Source organism: Peromyscus leucopus, chromosome 15 (genome assembly GCF_004664715.2).
Source record: "Peromyscus leucopus breed LL Stock chromosome 15, UCI_PerLeu_2.1, whole genome shotgun sequence".
NCBI lineage: Eukaryota > Metazoa > Chordata > Mammalia > Rodentia > Cricetidae > Peromyscus > Peromyscus leucopus.
Window position 1 is genome coordinate 37,390,480 of NC_051076.1, and position 17,614 is coordinate 37,408,093.

At 39.2% G+C, this 17,614-nt stretch overlaps 1 protein-coding gene across 1 annotated transcript; it reads right to left on the reverse strand.

The window, feature by feature from the left end:
• Positions 1-5,569: 5,569 nt before the first annotated feature.
• On the reverse strand, positions 5,570-15,496 carry Tnfsf18 (TNF superfamily member 18). The gene is made up of 3 exons (XM_028864503.2): positions 15,320-15,496; positions 8,796-8,829; positions 5,570-7,176 (listed from the first exon to the last, which is right to left on the reverse strand). Exons 1-3 carry the CDS (start codon positions 15,452-15,454, stop codon positions 6,824-6,826), a joined length of 522 nt encoding a protein of 173 aa, XP_028720336.2. The 5' UTR covers positions 15,455-15,496; the 3' UTR covers positions 5,570-6,823.
• Between the last annotated feature and the right edge of the window lie 2,118 nt (positions 15,497-17,614).

The following is a 17,614-nucleotide window of genomic DNA, read 5'->3' on the forward strand; positions in this document are numbered from 1 at the left end:
TTAAATCCAATCAGAAAGCAGTTGGTTACCTCCATAATATTCATGCCACTATTTTACCCCTGGTCACATCTTACCATGTTGATCTTTACTGTAATTCACAGAGTTCACAGCTGGGCAAGGCTATTGGTGACTCCCCACAACCTAGCAGCCATGTAGCACCTTCTGGTACTATGAAAGGTTTCTAGCAGGAAGGAAGCTTCTTAGTCAGTATCAACTTCATTTCTCCATGCCCTGTGACTAAGGTGTGTGGTGTCTTTGGTAATAAGGTCACATTTTGATGATCACAACCAAGAACCATGGCAACAGTCTATATTGTTTGGGGGTCTCTGGGACACCTTGAACAACTCAAGGGGAGCTATCCTATACCTGGGGGTGAGCTTCTTATTTGGCAACATAAGGATTATGAGAGGAGCACTGTCTCCTGTGTAGGATACAGTAACAAAATTAGATTATTTTATATGAAATATATATAATAATGTAATAGGTTTACATAGAGCTTTTTAAAAGATCCTGCCCTATCCTCCCGCCCCTCTCCCCACTTAATCCTCCCTTCCCATTATTCCTCTATCCACATGTGTCCTACCGTTCCTCTTCCCTTTGGATCTCTGTGCTGTATATGCACAATGACATTTTATTCAGGTATAAACAAATATGAAATTTGCAAGTAAATGGATATAACTGGAAAACCTTATACTGAGGTAACCCAGATGCAGAAATACAAACTTTACATCTTTTTACTCATACATGAATCCTAACATTGAACCTTTAAAGTGCTTGTTTAGTTTGGAGTACCTGTAGAATCCAGGAAACTAGTGAGGAGGGGAATAGATTAACTGTCTGTGTATAAGATGTTCATTAGCTCTATACTTCTTTGATTTCTCAGGTTAACTCTGCTACTACATGTAGCTTCACATAAGTGATAGGCTTGGGTAGCTACAAAATTAGTTAGGAAGTTTATTCAAATAATCATTTTGGCAAAGAAAAGAGATCAGATGCTACTTCTTAAGGGTAGGGAGGGGAGGAGGGAGAGAGGGTGGGGAAGAAAGAGTCGGGGGACATAAATATGTATGTGATTCCCTAATCAGCCAGCTGGGTAAAAGATAGAGGTCAAGGGCAGTGAAGACTTTGTGTGATCTGTCTTAAGAGTCTCAATGGCATAATGAGCTGTGGTGTCCATTTTTCCTCCATGTAAGTTGTATTTGCACATCTGAAGTAGAAGGGGACATCTCTGATTAGAGAGAAGTATTTAGGGATTAATAGACTATAGGTAGACAATGTGGTATTAACTGTGACAAGGTCCATATGCTTTAGCTTGCCAATAAGCTGTAAGTTAGCATTAGGTTATGAATACTGGAGGCCCAGACTTCCATTCAGACTCACAAAAGATATAGGCCATTTGCTTTTAGGATGAGAGATGGGTTATTGAGGCTCATGAACATGGTCAACTTTAGGTTTTGTGTTTGTTTTGCTTATTTGTTTAGACTCTTTGACTTTAAGGGGAAATACCTAGAAAAATAGAAATGTTCAGTTGAGACTCAGTGTTGTACTCATAATGCAGTGGGGTTTTTTTTAAATGTAGTTTTAATAAATGCAGCCTATGTGTCAGTGCTGTGAAAACTGGTTCTCAGGCCTCACTTCTGGAAGCCCTTTTCTATAGAACCCGAGGACTCACCTGCTGTTTCCAGTCATCCTTGATGAATATGATGAGCTCACTCTGAAAAGCGTTATTACTGGTCACTGAATGATTCACTGGGCCTTGACTGCTTCTCTGGGCAACCAGCCCAGCCAGTTTAAAATAAGATTTTGTTGTTTTGAGGGATACAAGCCAAGGTGGACCATTAGGATACTTCCTTTTAGTACAAGAGAGTCTACAAGTTTCCTCTCCCTAATTGTGTTGACTATGTTCCTGAGACCAATTTGACAAGAGAGGAAAGTATTTGAGAATAATAGGGGATAGGGTGGGAGACAGTGAGGAAAGGGGACTGAGGGCCTCCATGATCCAGGGTGCACAAGAAATGCTATGTTAGAACTAGTAATCAAAGTTACGGGTCACTTATTGGTTCCTTACACAGATAATAAGGACACTTAGGCAGGCATTGCCAAACCCTGAACTTACTCCTTTCAGAGACCAGCCAGTCAGCCAAGAGGCACAATACAAAGACAATGGGAGGAGATTGCAAAACTCTGTGTGTCTTTTACTCTAGGAAACTAAACCATCCCAGTTCCCTGGAATAGATGTGTCTGAATAAAATGGTCTTTGAGGACCTGAGAGAGACATATGCTATCTCTACAGTGGCCCTGGACTGTAAAAGGGCAGAATGGGAACAATAATGCTGAACCCTGAAGCTGAAGATTTCTGTACTGATGTGGTACCCAAAACATGAGGAAGTTGCTTTAATCTTATATACTTTATCCATCGAATTTTCATTTTTCTGTGGCCAGGCATTTGCCAAGATTTTAGGGGTATATGACATGTGCGTTTTTACAGACAATACATTGTTCCCCAATATTTCTGGGTCTTGGACTCAACTATTTTGAACTCCATATAGTTGTTGACCGGTGTCAGAAGCCAATAGGTATAAATGGGATGAAGGAAGGACTCTGTATCTTGATGGCTAGGACATTCAGTGTGGACATGGTACCGTGCGCTTAATGTCAAGTCTAGAAAAAAAAAATAATTTCTTTAGCAAAACACACAGATAGATAAGAATGCTTCTCTGCACGTCTTCCCATCACGATCTTGACATCCCCAGTGGCTGTGGAGCCACCATGGGACTGGACTAGGCCCTCTGAATACAGGAGACAGTTGTTTAGCCTGAACTGTTTGGGGGACACCCGGGCGGGGAAATTGGGATCCATCCCTGGTGCATGGGCAGGCTTTTGGGATCCCAGTGCCTGCAGTGTGGTACCTTGCAGCCTTGGTGTGGCAGGGAGAGGCTTGGACCTGACTTGGCTCAGTGTGCCAGGCACTGTTGACTCCCCATGGGAGACCTTGATTTGGAGGTTGTGGGGATAGGGGTGACTTGGGAGGAAAGGCTGGGGGTGGGAGGAGGGAGGAGGTGGGGGTCTGTGGGTGGTATGTAGGGTGAGTTGAAAATTTCTTAATAAAAAAATGTTTACACACACATACAAAGAATGCTTGTCTGATTTTCTTTAGCTATCAAGAAATTCAAAGTGATGTTTTCTGTTTGTTTTTAATAGTGTTCTAGTACATCTAACTTTGTTGGTCAATTCTTTGTGTTCCTCACTGACTTTTAATTTAGCTTTTGTTTGATTGATTCTGTGATGATAGTTTGGAGCTTTTAGAATTTCTATATTTATTATGAGTCCCCTATATGTCTTTTAAAAACCAGATGCTCAAGTAGGATTCAGGGAGTTGGCTTTAACTGGCACAATGTGATCTGGTGACAAGATCCTAGAGTAACGCCAAGATAACCCCTTCCTCTCCAACAGGCAGGAATTATAAAGAGACCTTTCCAGTGCCTGCCCAGAGATTGGCGGCAGCATCACGGCTGTCTAGGCTGTACTATAAGACACTGCCCACTGCTTTTGCCAAAAGGAAAGGGAGCAACAGAACTTTCCAAACACAAGCCTAGTAAGAAGACTCAAGGCACTTCCTAGAGAGCTTTGAAGTGAATTTCTTGAAATTGGGATATGCAAAAAATCAGTGCCTATCCCCCACCAAAGAAAGCTAACTGCAGGTGACTGTGGGCTATGACTTAACCTCACCCCGGAAATATGTTAGGAAGAGAAAGGCCAACTGCTAATTAGTAGAGAAGAAGATCTTTTGCATTGAAGTGGGACTGCCCATTCCCTGCCCCCAGGGGCGAAGCATGTGTATCATGAACAAATGTGGGACTCACAAGAGAGTTACGACCAATGAACTTGTAGGTTAATGCTGGAATATATCTGCATTCTGTGTCTGCTTCTGCTCAAAGGGAATCTTCAAACTGCTGGCCCATCGGTCATATTTCTGCTTCTTTTATCTAATAAACAAAAATGCCCCCCTCAGTGAAGTTGTCTCATTGGGATAAAACAAAAAGGCAAGCATTTCATCTCCAAGGTCTATAGATACATTTCATCTAAGGAATTGGCTTTACTAAAACAGTACATGAGGTTGCATCATTTTTATCCTAACTACTGTCTATAGAATCAGATGTTCACCCACAGTACTGTAACACTTGTTACAGCTTGGATGAGGGGATGTGGAAGGCAAGAGGCTATTAGTGTGAGCCGAGTCTTAGATGAGAGAGTCTGAGCAGGGTGGAGTAGTTGAGAAGAGTAGCAGTCAGAAAGTGGAACTGTCTGACTCATCAGGAGTGGAGGCAACTGAGGCCAACACTAAGTGCACCCGGCTCTCAATTTTGCAAGTTCTAACACTTGCCAAGATGTGTCTGTATGGGCAAGGATTTCTCTGATGTAATTCTGTGCTCTAATTTAAATCAGTAACTTGACTATAACCAAAAGACAAATCAATTGCAGTACAGTTAAAAATACACATTTTATTATAGTTTTTCAAATACAGTAAAGGAACTGAGTATACATTGAAAGCAAAGGCTAGAATGATAACATTGGGAGAAACTCAGATGCTATATGTTGGTAGCTATTCCTCTGTCTGAAGTACAGAAACCTCTTCTGGTTCTAAAATATCACAATTCTGTTGGGCCTTTGCTGGGAGTGTGGCAGTATCATTTTGTCATTTTGTTTGCCTTGATTGTCCTAAGAATGAGGCAGGGACAAAATGACATCATTAAGTTTCAAAGAAATGGTTCCATTGAAAACATGCCTCCTATGTAAGCATAAGGACTGGAGTTCAGATCCCCAAATTCCGTGTAATAGCCAGACATAGTGGCACACATCTGTAACCCAAGACCTGTGGATGGTGAGGTAAAGCAGCAGTAGGTAGATCCCAAGAATCAAATGGTGGGCCAGCCAAGCCAAATAGATGAGATCTAGGTTCAGTGAGAGACCATGACGAAAAGACTAAGGTGAAGAGCAGCTAAGGGAGACACTCGGTGTGCCGCTCACAAGCACATGCACACGTACACAGGCTCTCCCACAACACATATGTGCATACACCTACACAATCACATATATCACATACAACACACACACACACACACACACACACACACACACACACACACCTTTTACAAATAATGGTGTTCTAGTGAACCAGTTTTCCAAAAGAAATGCTTTGGTTGGTAGTGTTTGTCAATCTCCATAGTATAAAAATTCTCAGATTGTACAATTCAAAAAAATTAAATGTCAGTTTTTATGAAGTAATGTCAGCCCATGCCAGCACAGGGCTGCTTGCAACACAACAAATATCAACATTAACAGATTTCTATAAATACATATGATATAATTTTAATTTCCTGAGAAGATATGCAGACACAAGAGTCTTTGTACTCTATAGCAAGTCAGCAAGTATTCATAAAAAAATAAGAAATAGCTTAGCCTACAGTAAGTATTATTACATACAATAAAAATATTTTTAAATTAGCCTTATATAAAACATAATTATAATATAGCTTTTCACAAATATACATAAATATTGTGAGTTGGTTTAAAATACTTTTCAACAAGAACTTAAAAGCTGGTTAAATTTAACAGAGTCCAAAATTTGAACATGACTGTTCTTTATTACTTTGAGAAGTCAGCATGCTTCAGTGAGATGGGCTCTTCCAACAGGATCCTGGCTTTTCTTGCTCCAGGCAAGAAGAGGAAAATGTCTGATGGTAAAGAAAAGCTCTCTTGTAGCTTCATTCTGGCCACCTTAGGTGATGCATCCATTTTAAAGTTGAATTTATTCCATTTTAGAGATGTATAATGAGACAGTAGAAATACCAGTTTCAAAGCAGAGACCATGTGAATGGCAAAACCCCACTCCATTTGTTGTGAGTTCTGAGTCGAAGTAAGAGTCTTATGATCCATCTATCCATGTTCTTATTGATTTCTTTTTCTAAAAATATCTGCCCCACTAACATCATAAAGTTGTTCAGTATAGGAAAACTGATGTATCTGCCAATTAGGTAACACCAGCTAAAAATCTGGAATCATTACATAATACAGCCAGAGAAGTACCAATTTCTGGGGTTAAATCTAACGACTACCAGTAAAAACTCTCATTTTACTATTTGCAGTATTTATACACACATACACACAAAAATAATGAAGGCTTACGTGAAAGTTCAGAATGAACCTGCATCCTGAGAATGATGAAATCAAGAAAAATTCCCAGATAAATTTCATTCCATGCTAGCTCTACTTCTGTCCCAATAGGTTTCATAGTGTTCTCTATTGTCTAAAAATACCACAACCAAGGGGGGTGTTGTTGGCATATCTTGGCCACCCCACCAGTCTGACAGCTTTTCATTAGGAGGCTCTCAGAAGGTGAGAGTATAAAGTGATTAAGGTAAAAGAGTTCAAGGAAATTATGATGAAAAAAGGCCAGGCTACTGCCCAACACCCTTTTTGCAAGCCAAGTAAGATTCCCATAGAAACAGGACCTCATTTTCCACCCAGAGATTCAAGGGTTAGACAGACATTCTTTGGAAGAGTTTCTGTCTTCTGCTGCCCATACTCATTTTATCATGAATTATAAAAATGTATTCCTAGACCCAACATCAGGGAATTTGGCCCATTTGCTGAGTCTTCTTCAGACAAACAAGGGTTAAAAATCTTATGATGCCAAGAGGTTCTGTGTGCGTTGATTTGTAAGCCCTCATAAACTATATGGATTGCAAATAGTGAACCCCTCCAACCCAACAACCAGCATCTCTGGATACACTGAGGAGGAGCAGGAGACCAAACTCAATCTCTAGGAGCTGAATGAGAGCTCTGGCATTAAAATGATCCCCCAGTATGTAGCATTTTTCTGAACATGGTCATCAGAGTTGAACCTCAAATATATGGTATCTCTGGCATGCAGTTCATAAATCCCTCCTATAGTTAATAATTGAAAGTCATTTGTTGCAGATTGTAAAACATTTCCTTTTTTAACTAGCTCTACTATAAATTCAGCAGGGTTTGTTATGGTTTTTTTAGGAAAAGGAGTCACTTGGCCGTAGATTAAATACACGCCATCCTGAAGTATCTCCAGCTTCCCGTCAGATGTCATAGTTACACAAAGAGGTTCAGGAGATGTCATTCGCCATTTTGAGGGTAGTAGTTCTATAAGAAATTAAAAAATGAAGGGAAAAAAGAAATCATGTTTATATTAGTATTTCATCCTTTACCTGGCTGTAGTACATTCTTTACTACCTGCAGGGGAATTCTCTACATGGTCTATACTAGTTTTCTCAGACCATATTTTAAATATGTTGTGAGAATCAACCATCTCTCTGTTTTAGAAAAGTTGCAAGTCCTAATGGCTCTGTATCTCTTTTCAGGTAATATGAATAAGGAAGGGAGGGAGAGGAGAGAGGAATCACACAGCAAGACCAGAATAAGGATTGCTCATAACTCATACATCCCCATGTCTTTCTTATATGAATACTATTTACTCTGTGGTGGTTTACTAATGACACATTCCCTGATCAGTCTACACTCAACATTGCTCTCCTGTAACTCCCTTGCTCTATACTGCTTTAATTTTCTTCATAGAAAGTATTAGCATCATTTTTTATCACATCTAGGAGAGATTTCAAACATATTGTATGTTCTGTTCCTTTCACTGGCAAAACAAAATACAAAACCAAGGGCCCATTCAAAGAATGCCCTAACCTCTGAAAGCCAAGGTATTTTGAAAACCTGGAGCAAAAGGCAGAAAAGTGAAATTGTCTACTCATAAATAAAAATGTGTTTGTTTGGCCAAACAAACCATCAAAAATGTATATAGCTGATATTTTGAATGTACTCTAAGAAATATTCTGAGACTCAATGTGATGGTTGGCTTTACTTGTCAACTTGACACAGCCTTGAATCTCCCAGGAAAGGAGTCTAAGTGAGTACTGTCTATATTGAGTTGATCTATAGAGGATTGCCATTGTCTTAATTAAGTCGATAGTTGTGGGAAAGTCCAGCCCACTATGGTTGGTGCCATTCCCTAGGCAAGATGTTCTTAACTGGTAGAAAGTAGAGAAGTGGAACTGAGCATAAGAAAGCAAGCAAGTATACATTTTGTTTCTCTCTGCTCTTGACTGTGAATGTGACTAGATGCTTCAAGCTCTTGCGGCTGTAATTTCCCTGCAATGATGGACTACAATCTGCACTTGTGAGCTAAAACAAATCCTTTTTCTCCTAAGTTGCTTTTTGTCATGGTATTTTATTGAAGGAACAGAAATAAAACTACAACACTCAGCAACACTGTTTTCCATGTTTTCTGAGCAGCTATCAGCTGCGTATAAAGGAAAATGACTCAGAAGCTAAGAGGAAGTGCCTGTTCCTCTAACTCTCCACTCCTCTTCTATGCACGTACTAACAGCAGTAATGTTTCCCATATGCTCTACTAGATGTGAGAAATTTGTGAACTGTGAGAAGTACTTTGAGGAGAAGTGGTAGAAAGATATTCTTAAGAAGCTACCATACTGAAAGCTGATTACTGTATACAGATGCATAAGTGTTTCAGTGTGATGAATATGCCTGCCAAGAGTGTTGCCAGATGTGGGCTTGTTGATTTGGTTCAGCTCTGGAAGCTTCAGCTCTCACTAGGCTGATGGCCAAGTATAGAATTAGTGATTATAATAAAAAAAAAAGTGAAAGTGGGCAAAAGGATGTACAGGCTTTTTTGAGGTCACTGGCAGCTGCCTTCTTGCATCAAAAACTAAGAAAAAGAAAAGGTGGTTACTCACCAAACTTAACCATGCAGGGGTCTTTGGCAGTTGGCTGTAAAAAGAAAAGAAGAACTGGTCAGGATGATGGCACAGTTGCTACTTACTTGACTGAATTATTTAGAGCTTAAAGTTTCTGAAGCAAACTACTTTCCAAAGTTGGGGCGGGGGGCACCACACATAGACACCTGTCTTACTTCTTTGCTTCCCTCTACAGATGACTGGCTCTCTCCTTTACATTTGACTTACAGTAGCTTTGACATTAGAGTATAGGGACTATAAGAAGCAGCAAGTGAGTGAGCAAGTGAGGTATGTGTGCAAGGGAAGGGGTATAAATAGACACACCGGAATTTAGCTGTGTAAGGAGACAAAGAAAAGCATGACTAGAATGATGGGCAGTATTAATTTAATTTTTAAAATGGTATCATTGAATGATAGATTTGATAATGAGAAGAAAGATAGCAGATCTCTTTATGGGTCTTTCATTTGGGACTTTTTGTGTCTCATTCTGGTCATCTAACTCTGACCCACAAGGCAAGTATTGGAGCTTTGTTCTTTCCCTATAGTTTACAACAAACAACAGTTTCTATATCCATATGGTTTCCCAAGATTATCTGGTGCATGTGGGAAGAAGATAATGGAACCTCTGCTTGTATTTCTCTTTACTTAAAATAACAATAAATTGACTCTATAACTATTTAATGTTTAGAAAATCACATGCCCTGTACATTAACTGAGATACCCTCAGAATCAGATACAACTGTTTCAATTGTCTGCAACATGCCACAGCTTACATGCTGAAAGATGACATTAGTTGTGCCTAATTTACAAATACAATCACTTAAATGCTGTCAAATGCTTGAGAGTAAAGTAAGGAGGCATACCCACCAAAGTTTTTGGTACTCAAAATTATTGGTTTCCTTGGAGCATAGTGCGCAAAAGACTTTTTTAAAAAAAAAATATGGAAAGTGATACACTTTCCTTTTAAAGGAACTGTCCAGCTCTTGTACTAGGAAAAGACTAAAGAGAATGAAAGGCAAAAGCAATGATATCAGTTAAGCACGGACTGGACTCATGTAACGGGAATGCACATTGCCTCTGACCAAGGTGCTGGCAGAGGGGGAACGGGCCAACTGGTCTGATAGAGTGATGTGTGCCTGACATAATAGCACTTAGGAAGCTAATACAGGAGGCCCATGGGTTTTAGGTCAAGTTAGGCTATATTTCAAAGAAAGCAAGAAGTAACTGGTGTTCCTGACATGAATACTGGTGTGAGACGATAGGAAGAAACACAGATTTGGGACTGTAGCCACTGGAAAAAATAAAGTTAATTGCCAAGATGGGCAAGACTAAGAGAAATAAATTAAGAGAGAAACAATCATGAGTTTTGAATGTGTTAATTTGTAGTATTTATTAGATATCAAGTAGGCTGTTAGGTATACAGTGCTGAGACTTGTTGCTTTCAGACATGACATTGATATGAACATCAAATCCACGGGTGTAGATAGAGATGAATACTGGACTCTTTGGTATTTAGAGGTCAGACAATGAGGAAGAACTTTCTAAGGAAGATCAGTGAGTCTGAAATAAATGGAAGTGTGACATTTGGGAACCAAGAGAAGAAAGTCTTCTGGAGAGGAGATTGATCAGTTGGTATCAAATGTCACTGACTGATCCAAAAAGAAAAGGGCAGAGACTTGACTGATAGAGTTAGAAACATGGATTCTACAAGAGTTCCTGACAGAACAGTTGTGTAATGTTTGTATGGTATGATATGAGCACAAGTTTCACTAGGATGAATTTAAGAGAAAATGGAAAACTTGCTACACAGGAGGATAGTAAAAGTGAGTGGGACCTGGATAAGGGTGAGAAGTCAAAGAGATTTTTTCCCTCTTTTGTTTTGGGTTCTGTCTTTGTTTTAATATGAAGGAGATGGCAAGTTTGTTTGTTGCCATTTGATGGGGCTATTCTAATTGAATAAGAAAGGTAGTACAGAAGAACTAGGCAAGAACTGCAGCCATGATCTGAGCAGGTGAGGCATGAGAGGATCTATTTCAGAGGTTGCCTTGGCAGTTACATGGATAATGCATCCATGCAGATGAAGGAAACTGTATGTATGAACACAAATGCAGGCATTCTCTCCTACTAAGAGAGAAGGGGAAATGGTTCCAGAAAGTTTAGAAAAGAGTCAAGGGTGTATGGTAGTCTAGTGAAGGAGAATGAACAAAATGGGGAAGCACAGACCATTTCCATAGCGACACAGAACCCCCACTTGAAGCTAGTGGCCATGAGCATATAAAGAAAGAATGCTCAAAAGGCCTTGTGTTTTTCTCGGACCCGGTACAGTTGGACTTAATTGGTGCTGGAGGCTGTTGATTGCTGGGTTTTGACATTGGAGTGTAGTGATCAGAGAAAGAAACAAGTGAGTGAATTTGTGTAAGGGAAGAGATATAATTAAAGACTTTAGAGTTTAGTTGTGTAATGAGAAAAAGAAAGGCATTGATGGAATGAAACATTATTTTAATTTTGAAAAGCTACCCTATCAAATGATAGTGATAATTGAGTGTCATGGCAATTAAGAATATATAAGGATGCCATAGTAAATTTTTATTTATGCTTCTTTGTAAGGTAATTTTCAATTGTTATAGTCAAAAATCATAAATCAAGATAAATTAGAATATAAACTTTAAGTTGCTGTATTAGAAAATGTTAAACTAAAATTAAGGAAATAAAACAAATATCAAATTACTGTTTGAATAACAGTAATTTATTTGAATGTGACAAGGCTTTGAATATGACAAGGAGGTAGAGGCACTGAGCTTGAACCCCAACATCACAAAAATAGTATCTCAATTATTTTGTTATGTTTGTATCACATGTGAATATATTATAGAACACAACATTTTAGCTAAAACAAAGTAGATTTAGACTCAAAAATCTATCTTAAACCTTTAGAGTTGTGAGTTTCTGTCTTGTGTGTCTGTTTTGTATACATGGTGTAGTTTGGCATACGTCTGTTGAAAATTATAATAAAGCGTTTTATTGATAAGGAGGTACAATAGAAAATGGTGGAAGCCATGAATCTAAAAACTGTAGGTCACTAGATATCCTGAAATTAGTTTTAATCTTGCAATTATTTCATCCCATTTTGGTTTTTCTTAGAAGAGATGTCTAAATTCAATTCAGAATGACTCATAGGCTCACAGCAGGGACTCCCATAACCCATTTCCTCATCTATTAACCAGGGAATAATAGCAGAGTTCACTGAACCTGTTGTTCGGTGTAACTGTGCTGACTCTTGGGAAGGGCTTCTCCAGACATTCTACCTGAACCTGCTCAGTAAATACCAGCTATTTTGATCATGATGCTGGCTATAATGAAGAATTGAACAAACAGCTTGAGTTTGTTCCCAACATTATACAAATGTTGTAAGCAGGAGAGACAAATTTAATGCATAATTGTTGCCTTTCAAGGAGTTTGTAATCTAACTAGAAAAACACAATCACATATATGAAACAATTAATTTGCCACCTAAACATAAATGTCATGGATTTTGTTCCAGCTATTACCATGTGTAACAGGACACAGAAAATCTAAATCCATAGACAAATGAACTGACAGTCAAACATCCAGAAAGCCTATTGCAAGCTTCTTTTATATCTATTTAGAGTTAGAAAACACCACTGGGTTCATCTTTAACTATTGCCATAAGTGTAAATCTAACTGTAAAAACATCAGTTTGTTTGAAAGATGTGGTCTTCTACTGAGGAAGGAATGAGGTCAGACAAGTGATGAATGTTTTAACTGACCTTGTTAGTTTGTATTCAATGTGACCTTCTAACTAACAGTGATATGAATATTAATCGCTACCACCTATCCAGAGCCTGCCATGAGTCAGACATGTCAGGCACTTCACCGCCTCATTATTCCTTAAGGCAACTCTGTGAAAATTAGCATGTTCTTCTGCAGATGAGGAAATGAGGACATGGTGATGAAGTCACCAGCCCAAGGTCACATGACTGATAAGAGGCGAGGTTGGGATCCAAAACCAGACTGCCTCATTCAAAACTCTCATTCACCCCTACCACTCACAGAGGCAGTTTCTATTTATAATTCTGGTGATGTTACAAAAAAGTTGCACACAAGCCTTCTGGGTTTTCTTTAGTTTTGCTTGCTTTTATTTTGATGGGTCAGTTGCTCTTCTAACCTCACTTTGGTTTAAGACTGGATTACTTGGTTTGTCTCAAACTGGCCAAAACAGATTTCAGACAAACCCTAACTGCCTCTGTTTGGAAACAAACTATTTGTTTGCAAATACAGTTGTACAAATTCCATTTTCCCTTCTTGAATTTCATCCTTCATTTCACTGAAGAAAGGGACTTTCCTGAATAGTTGGACTCTTCCAAGGGAACTGCCATGAGCTACTTTCATAGAGGAGTTGGCCAAATTCCTTGAGCTCAGAGCCTAGTCTATTGGCAAGATGTCTTCTAGAAGAGAGAAAAAAAAAATCTCACAAGAAAATTTCTGCCAATCTGAAAGGAACCAAGTTTCCTATCTTACTTTTAATAGTACCATCTAGAAGGGATTTTTTATAAATGGAGATTTGCATGAAAAATGGAATGGAGAGAAAAATAAAAACTTCCAAGTTCTTAAGTATAAGAAGATGGAAGTGACTACCTCATAATGACCCACCACCTGCCATCCACTCAGATATCTCTGCTCAGGACATTTATATGTAGCTGAAAAGGAAAGTATAATACTCAAGCTAATACTGAAGGCCAGTGGCTTTTCCTAGTAACTAGGCTGGCAAGCATTCTGGCAGGAAAATAGACTTCAAAACCTCTTTTACTTCCCTAAGTTTGGGATATACTTATAGGTATTTTTAGAGGTGGAACACTTCATTGAAAGGGGGTGTGTTTTTTGAGGGGATAATCTATAATCAAAGTTCAAAATATCATGAATTAACTGAGTTTGATTGTGAAAAGAGGTATCATTCAGGAAAAAAAAGTCTCCCTCCCCCACTCACCACATGCAGGAGTCTATGACACCTAGACTCAGTGCTCTTCAGAGCCACCTGACTAATAAAACTTGAGGAGTTGACAGGAAGAGAAAGCAGTGTGAAATCAATGCTATTTCTCATTCTTCCTCTTTTTTAAACACTTGAGAGTGCTGATAGACCTTTCCCTTTTGCTCAGCATCCATTGCTTTAGAAAGCTCACTCTTGGTTCCTTCTTTGGAAGTGTAGGGCTGGGATTAGAATTCTCTCTGCCTCTCCTCCATCCATTTATACAGTTACAGACTACAAAATAACTGTCTCCTATGTAAACCTTTAGCCAGGACATAATAGCTAACCTAGGATCTCCAGCACACTGCTTCTCCTGTATCTTTCCATCTTTCCTCAATACCTTCCCGGTGTAGAACCACACCTTTCAAACCATCACTGGTTGGTCTCCTTAGAAAAACGTTCCTGTGCCTCTACTCCAACCCATTTTTACACAGGTATTCATCATTTTATTCTGCCCAAGGTTTGGAATCTTAATGTAATGGACTAACTTTTGAATTATATTTAATTTCTTCTGCTCAATTTTTTTTTGTTTTTGTTTTTTTGAGACAGAGTTTCTCTATGTAGCCCTAGCTCCTGGAACAGAAAAAAAAGTTCTAGAAAGACCCTAACTTATATACATTCCCAGTGCAGATCCCATCTAGACCCACAATTTAGATTGCAGTTCACTGGGAAATTCCTGATAACCATCAGGGGCTTCCCAAACAGACATGTGCTCCTCTTTCCTCCATGAAGCCTTCCCTGGTCACTCCAGCCCAAAGTCATTGTCCTCACCTTAGAATTCCTAAGCCACAGCTACATGTCATGTCCTATAATCAGGTAAATTATTGAGCAATGTAATTATAGCTAGCAGGACATTAAGTAAACGGATCCATTCTCCTAACACCATGCTGCAGACCTAAAATACTAGAATGAGAGCAATGAACCAACTTTCTCAACTGTGTGCAGTTGTTATAATGAGATTAACCTAGAACTGGAATCCAGGTTCTTTTTCTTCTAGCTCAGCACCCTTTCCCTCTCCCACGTGCGCTTGCTTCCTGCCACTTCGCTCTGACTTCCACTGTCTTTTTGTGTCTCTTCCCCCACTGAAACCACAGCTTGTCTGGAATCACATAAAGAAGAGCACCACCATGTTTCAGGTCTCTTTTTTTGCCTATCAAGAAGGTACTAGTGGAGTTCCAGGAAGGGAAAAAGAGCCCCCACAGGCACCTTTTAAAAGCCCAGTTTCAACATGTAGTTCCATCTAGCTCAAGCCCACAGTGGACACTTAGTATCCTCTGGTGCCTTTTGTCTTAAAGCATTCTGATGGGTTTCCAGAGCCATGTCACTACAAGACTCGAGGTGTTCATGCTGTTTTTAACCTCAGATCACTTCCTTCCCACCACCTCTAGCAATACTGAGTGGCAATGGTAATAATCAGACTGACAAATAAATAGCCCTTAGATAATATTATTAGCACCTGTAGGTTCCTTTGCCACCTTACCTTGAGTGAAGTAAAGATCAGTGCACCTGTGGCGTAGAACAGCAGCAGCAACAGAGGAACTATGCATAAGAGCCATGGCTTCCTGAACCTCTGTTCCCCTCGAGGACTTGGCTGGCTCAGAGGAATTTCCTCCATGAGGCTAGAACTCTTTCTCTGGAGGGATGAGCGCTCTGGAAAGCAGATATGCACAAGTGATGGATGAGGGATGCAATGTCATGTTTTATAGTAATTAGCTGTGGGTGTGGGAGGTGGAGTTTTCCTTTGGAACACTGCTGAGCTCTGACCGTCATCATGGCACCAGGCCAAAAAGACAAAGGAATGGGAAGGCCGAGAGCCAACAGAAACACGGGAGGGGGAAAAAAAGCCACTATGAGGCAAGTTCAGGAGGAAAAAAGTCTTTCCTGAAGCAAGAGGAAGTACTGTGTGCATGCACAGCCAGCCTCGGCTGCTGTAAAACACTCAGTGCATTCCAAATTACCTCCAATAAAGAAAAATTCTTCTAAGAATAAATAAAACTTAAAACCAAGTTTTATCATACTGCAGATGTTATGACTGGGTAAGACAGAGAGTTAGGGAGCAGAAGAAGCAAGGATGCATGGTTTGAACAATATAGTTCTCATGAAGTCACCACATTGCACACTTTACATATGGATCATTTTATATATACACCATTTTTATCTAACACTTGCACCTTAGTAGGAGTTTAAAAATATCAAGTCAAAGCTATAATCACAAAAAATTAATTTTCTGGGTTACAAAATGTCTTCATCCTGAAATAGTCTTGAAAAAAATGCAACTGGGGGCTGGAGAAATGGCTCAGCTCTTAAGAGTACTTGTTACTCTCTAAAAGGATCTGAGTTCAGTTCACAGCAACAATATGGTGGTTCCCAACCATCTATCGCTCCAGTTCTGGGGCATCCAATCCCCTCTCTGACCTCTGAGGGTACCAGACACACACATGATGCGCATATATATGTATGTGGGCAAAACATTCATACACATAAAATAAATTTAAAAAATTTTTTAAAAGCCTGCAAGAACTTAGTAAATATTAGAAACTTGGAAAATAAAACAATGGTGAATTTTTTTACACCTTGGCCATGTTGAAACTAAATTCCAATGCTGGCATCAAATAGAAATAAAGTTATCCTTTAAAGAGTTATTTCTTTGGCTTGTATTCTGTCCTTCACTCCCAAATATAGATCTTTTTTTATTCCTCATGACACCAAAATGCCAATTTAGCATAAAACTGAAGAAGTCCCTTGTTCTCTGCACCTTAGCCTCCTTATCTGTTAAAATTATTACCTGTCTTCCAGAATGTCAGTATCATTTGCTAGAAACCTTGTGGGCTTTTAATCTAGACACACCTGAGAGCATTGCCTAGTACAGCTCAGCCCTAACTTTCTGTACAACACATTAGTGGATTTCTCTGAGCGTGGATTTGTACTTCATAATAGTTTTGCAATAGTAAAATAAATGTACAAAAGTAAAATAAATGTCTTACAAAAGACATCTCATAAGGGTTACTATAGTCTCTGCCCTCTTTAGAAGTGTGGAGATAAACTCAATTATAAAACCCTAGAAAAGAATGAATATTTCTTATTATTTTTCATAGGAAATGATTCAACTGAAGTTAAATTAAATGAAAGTATTTTGGAGACAGAATTTCTTTTAATCTTAGAGAAGATCAAAAGTTTTTTGAAAGCAGAAACATATTTAATGCCCTCATTTATGGAAAAGGAAGCTAAGGTCACTGGAGATTGGGGGTTCCTCAAACCACTAATGGCTGATGAAGTGGAAATCCTAGCCCAGAAACCGTAGCATTTTGTAACAAAGCCAGATCTGTCTTAGTGTCACACTATTTCGGGCAGTCTTTCCTACTGAGTTGTCAAATTCCAACTTGACCCTATTGTATCCTAACCAATAAACTACTCTTAAGGAAGATAGTTACACAAGAATAATTCATCAATACAACAGACATTTTTATGACCACCTACTAAATATACCACACCAGGGTGAATGAGAAACTGACTCTTGAGGGAGAATACTTTGATCTGGTACCCTTTGCCCTTGTGTGACACAGGTAGAGAGACCTTAAATCCACCCCTGAGAAGCAGAGTCCTTTCCTTCTTAGAACTCATCCCATCTGCTCCTTTCTTGTCTCCTGTCCAAATGTTAGACGGAACTTCTGCTTACTCACTTCAGTAGAGATGCATTCACATGAGGAACTAGGCCAAGTAAAATCTGTATCCACCTTCGGATGAGATTGGGCTTGGGTCTATTCTTATTTTAGCT

What these genes read in the sequence shown, in the direction of transcription:
- Tnfsf18 (XM_028864503.2), bottom strand. Translation starts at nt 15,454, where the DNA reads ATGGAGGAAATTCCTCTGAGCCAGCCAAGTCCTCGAGGGGAACAGAGG. An exon ending in TGATCTTTACTTCACTCAAG is followed by an intron (nt 8,830 to 15,319) that starts GTAAGGTGGCAA and finishes TTCTTTTTACAG; the next exon opens with CCAACTGCCAAAGACCCCTG. An exon ending in CCCCTGCATGGTTAAGTTTG is followed by an intron (nt 7,177 to 8,795) that starts GTGAGTAACCAC and finishes AATTTCTTATAG; the next exon opens with AACTACTACCCTCAAAATGG.